The sequence below is a fragment of the Hippoglossus stenolepis genome, chromosome 18, assembly GCF_022539355.2.
Source record: "Hippoglossus stenolepis isolate QCI-W04-F060 chromosome 18, HSTE1.2, whole genome shotgun sequence".
In the NCBI taxonomy this organism is placed as follows: Eukaryota; Metazoa; Chordata; class Actinopteri; order Pleuronectiformes; family Pleuronectidae; genus Hippoglossus; species Hippoglossus stenolepis.
The window spans coordinates 1,610,146-1,615,145 of NC_061500.1; the positions used below are offsets into that span (position 1 = coordinate 1,610,146).

Consider the following 5,000-nt stretch of genomic DNA (forward strand, 5'->3'; position numbering starts at 1 on the left):
GCTGTGTATTGATTTGCAGTAACCTGAGCAGTCTAGTCTGGTGGGGGGGGTCATTTATATCTGATAACTGCACTGGCCCCTGTTCAGCCAACATCTTGTGTGTTTACGTTTGTGTTCACGACATAAAGACAGGAGACGCTTTCCCTTTGTGTTTTATTTGAAGTAATTAACATTTAATAGACGACGCCTTGTGTGTGTGTGTGTGTGTGTGTGTGTGTGTGTGTGTGTGTGTGTGTGTGTGTGTGTGTGTGTGTGTGTGTGTGTGTGTGTGTGTGTGTGTGTGTGTGTGTGTGTGTGTGTGTGAGCTTTATTCTCTTTATAGGAATGTGTATCTTTTAGGTTTCATTAGTTCAGATTCTTCTTATTGATTCTGGTGTTTATTCGTTATATAATGTTTTCATGTCCCAATAATGAAGACAAATCATCTTGATCGCCCCCTGGTGGCTGGCTGCAGTACAGGTCATAAACCCCGCCTCCTCCATGTTATCAGATGGGACATAAGTTTTAACACATTTGTGGAATTTGTCAAAGCACTTCAGGAAGTTTGGGATAAATAATAACAAGCTGTTCTTATTATAAAAACATTTGTGTTTATATTTTCATGAGGTCCCAGATGCTCAGTTCACAGAAAAACTAAAAGATAAATAAATGGTTTGATTTGTGAAATCAGAGAATAGAGGAGGAGGGAAAAGAGTGAAGGAGGAAAGAAAGAAGAGAAGAGTGAAGGAGGGATGATGGGTTCAAATGAGCCAAATGGAGATGAAGTGATAACTAAGGAAGGAAGTGAAGAAAGAATCAGGAGGAGATGAAGGAAAAGATGACGTGAGAGTTTTTACTCATAATCTGTGAGTGTGTGTGTGTGTGTGAGTGTGTGTGTGTGTGTGTGAGAGTGTGTGTGTGTGTGTGTGTGAGTGTGTGTGTGTGAGTGTGTGTGTGTGTGTGTCCATCTAACCGTAGCTAGCTTGTCCCTGCATGACCATCTGCCACAGCTTTGATCAGCCTCCGTGAACAGTCCTTTGTCAGCTGCATTACTCAGTGTGTGTGTGTGTGTGTGGGGTTGTGTGTGTGGGGTTGTGTGTGTGTGTTGTGTGTGTGTTGTGGGGTTGTGTGTGTGTGTGTGTGGGGTTGTGTGTGTGTGTCCAGCTGCTTGCTCGGCTTCTTTAACAGACTCCACTAATTGAACACAAAGAAACAATCTGAATGATCTTTCTCTCCGTCTGCATCTGTTTCTTTCTGAATCCGGAGGAAACGTCGGTGGCTGGAGGTGCAGCTTCACACCTCCCACTCTCCATCCTCTACATCCCATAATGAGCCGGGCGAGTGGCGCTCCGACTCACGCTACAGTAGAACTGATATGGATTCGTAGGGGCTGACACAGATATATCGGACAATAATAAAACTAGAGCGTCTCTTAGTAGGATTCATCTCTTCAAGGCCCGACAGGCACCAGACGACTCACAGTCAGTGATGTCACTCGTTTACACATGTCTGAGGTTTTTATCTGTAAAATCTCTTCATCTCACAACGTGAAAAAACGGTGATCAAATATTTCCGGATCTGTTCAAAGTGAACTCGTCCTCATCACTCGCTGCTGAATCTGTAAATCAGCTCCTTCATCTCCTTCCTTTCTTGTCGGCTTGTCGCAGTGGAAGTGACTCGGTGACGTCGGACGCACCTGAGACGGCGTCGAGGGCTCAACCAATCACATTAGATTTAAAAAAAAATGTAAATCAATACCTATTGGCTGTAAATAACAGTGGGAGTGTCCCGTGGTAAATCTGTAACAACCAATCAAAGAGCAGCCTCAGGTCCTCGTGGTTGACAAAACTTTCAGGACCCACACTCACCTCCATGTGGCCGGCGCCCCGCAACAGGAAGTGGATTTATTTAAACAGAAATTAACCAAATACATTTTGAAATCAACTTATTTAACAGTTTAGTGCTCGAAGTCGCGTTCGCTCAACCAGGAGCATCGTACGAGGAAAATATTATTATGAGGTGGAGCTTAAGAGGTGGAGCTTAAGAGCTGTCAATCATGGGGGATGGAAACAAAATGGGATGAGCCTTCTGTGACGTGCACACACACACACACACACACACACACACACACACACACACACACACACACACACACACACACACACGCACACAGTCCCCAGGCGTCAGGTGTAGTGAAGTACAGAGTGCTGCTGTAAATGGTTTCAGTTTGCTTCACTGCTCTCTGATAGGCTGATTGATTTGGTATTCAGTCCACCGTGACACACATACACACACGCCCACACACACACACACACACACACGCACTCATCATAATATATATGAAATCATCAATATTTGAATCACATTAAATTGTTCCACTCGTCTTTGTGTTGAACCTTTCAGCCCTGCGCTCTGATTGGACGACAGCGTATCGTTCATTTATCCAGATTTAGTTTTTTAATTTTAAATCATTCACTCCAGTTGCTGCCTCTCATATCATTTCTCATCCTCATGTAAGTTTTGTGCTGATTTAACATTAAAATTTTCCACCTCATAAACGCACTGACACATTAAATAAGTCCCACCCACAGAGCAGCAGCAGGAGCTCTGATTGGCCAGTGGCTGTAGGTCAGAGTGTGTTTTGGTGTTTGAAGGTTTTAACAATAACCACAGTGAGAAAAATAAATCAAAGAAATGTTTTTATCACGTATATTTTAAGTTTTAGATGAATTTGGACATTAAGGTTCTTCAGTTGTGGAGATTTTTGAAAAGTAGACTTTGGTCTAAAATGTTTTTTGGTTTGATGAATATTTGCCGACAGACAGTTTTCACCTCCACACTCTGATCACTGAACACTGGTGATGTTAAATGGGATTAGGAGAAACTACTGGAGGAGAACTGGTGACGGGGGTGAACACTGGAAGGTGAAAGAAATCAAAATGAAGGGATTCATTAGGAGAGAGATGAAGGAAAGAGGTGAAGGAACCGGAGAGATTATTTTTTTTTCTGCTGGAATCTAATAGTGTTTCCAGCAAAAAGAAAGGACGGAGAGAACGAATTAAAAAGATGAGATTTTTATTTCATTGCATTATTAGTTTTTTCTGCTTTAATCGCCGCAGACGGTTATTATTTCGGGGTCTGAGCGCCTGAGGCGACGCGTCTTAATCTCATCTGGAGGTGAGAGTTTGTAAAGCCAGTCGCGGGCGGAGGCGGGGTGGGGGGGGCGGTTATTGCCTCACACACCGTGCATCTGGTGGGACGGTTTATTGCGTTACACGTGGCGCGGCGTCGCTTGATTCCGTCCCCAGAGTTCTGCAGGCGAACGGCAGCATATGTTGGAGCAGAAGCTGCCCCGCGCCTGATGGAGTTAACTCCACCGAACACCCACTGTCCAGGAGGATCTGGGCGGCGTCGCGGCAAAATTAGTCTTTTTCTGAGGCGACTTTATAAAATTTCAACGAGGAGGAAAGTTTGTTCTTCATCACGTCGTCGCAGGAGAGAGAAACAGCTGCTGCAGATGTTTGGAGACGTCGACACGAGGAAACGAACTTGATATAATAAACTGATGAGATCACGTCAGTGTTGAGCTGCACACGAGATAAACACTGGATCCATTTAAAGATGTTTTATCCATATTTGATTATTTTCCATCTTTTCTTTTCCAGGGACAGTTTCTTAATAAAACGTGTTTCATATGATTTATTGTGAATGAACATGTTTACATCACGTCAGTCTTTGTGAGCAGGAAACTTCAGTCGTCTTCTTCCTCATCGGTTTATCTTCTTCTCTGTATTTGACGTAAAACCAGATTTCTGTTACAAATACAAAGTAATATTAATAATAATGATGATTGTTTTCTCTCTCTCTCTCTCTGCAGAACATCCACGGTCATAAGGGTCCGATCACATCGGTGTCGTTCGCCCCTGACGGCCGTTACCTAGCAACCTACTCTAACACCGACAGCCACATCTCCTTCTGGCAGGTGAATGACACACAAACATAAACACGATTCATCTCTCACTGATTGGTCAAGACGTCATTTCTCTGTCAGAAACATTTAAAAAGTTAATTTTAGCAGCAGTGAAGCTGAGACTCAGTCTGACTTTAATCGACAACAAGTAACTTCTTCTCATTTGACCTATTTAATTATTCAAATTTTTCTATAGATTCATAATTTTTTATTTATGAATTCACTTATAAAACCTGAAGTGTCACTCAGAGGAATGTGAGCAGACAGTCAACACAGACAGACGTGTTCTTCTTATCGTCTTCCCAGAACTGTTATTTTGAATGAAAGGTCTTTACGACCTCTGACACGACTGTCTGCCGACACACACACACACACACACACACACACACACACACACACACACACACACACACACACACACACTAATGGCATTACTGTAAGCATAAACCGCTGTTGCTGGCTGGCAGGACGGCTGCTGTGGTAATGAGCTGGCAGACGCTGTGTCGGTGTGTGTGTGAGGGAGGGGCAGCGTCGTCTCAGGAAACGATAGAGTTTCTACTGGCTGGGTTTTTCCTACACACACACACACACACACACACACACACACACACACACACACACACACACACACACACACACACACTCTGGCTGTGTCCAGTTTCAGACTCTGACTTCTTCACAAGATGCAGCGACAGAAAACTCACATTTTAAAAGTCACAAGTTCATCTTCAGGTTGATAAAGTTGATTAGTGTTAATTGTAAAATGTTTAAATGATCTAATGTCCAGAAAACTCATCACTGTCCTCAGACCGTCCTCAGCTCCTTGCTTTCCGCCGCTAGCCCCTAGCTGCTAGCTGCTAGCCGCTAGCTGCTAGTCGCTCAGAGTCCGAACTACTGACGAGGTTTTTCAGTGTCTTCGTTTCCTACGAGGATTCATCAGTTCATCACTAAAAGCAAATTCACAGTAGATTTTTGCGTAATCAAACAGAACCTAAATGTTCAGAGGTGAAAACATAACCTCCTTGAAGGTGCTGAACTCTTTACCCAGAGG

General features: G+C 43.5%; 1 protein-coding gene across 4 annotated transcripts in view; it reads left to right on the forward strand.

Annotated features, from left to right (window-relative positions):
- The window catches only part of LOC118125435 (WD repeat-containing protein 7), a 64,240-nt gene that overhangs the window by 56,590 nt on the left and 2,650 nt on the right, over positions 1–5,000 (forward strand). For all 4 annotated transcript variants that reach the window (XM_035183982.2, XM_035183980.2, XM_035183981.2 and 1 more), the window contains one exon: positions 3,857–3,961. In XM_035183982.2, coding sequence (XP_035039873.2) covers positions 3,857–3,961 — 105 coding nt within the window. The remainder of the gene's footprint in view (positions 1–3,856; positions 3,962–5,000) is intronic.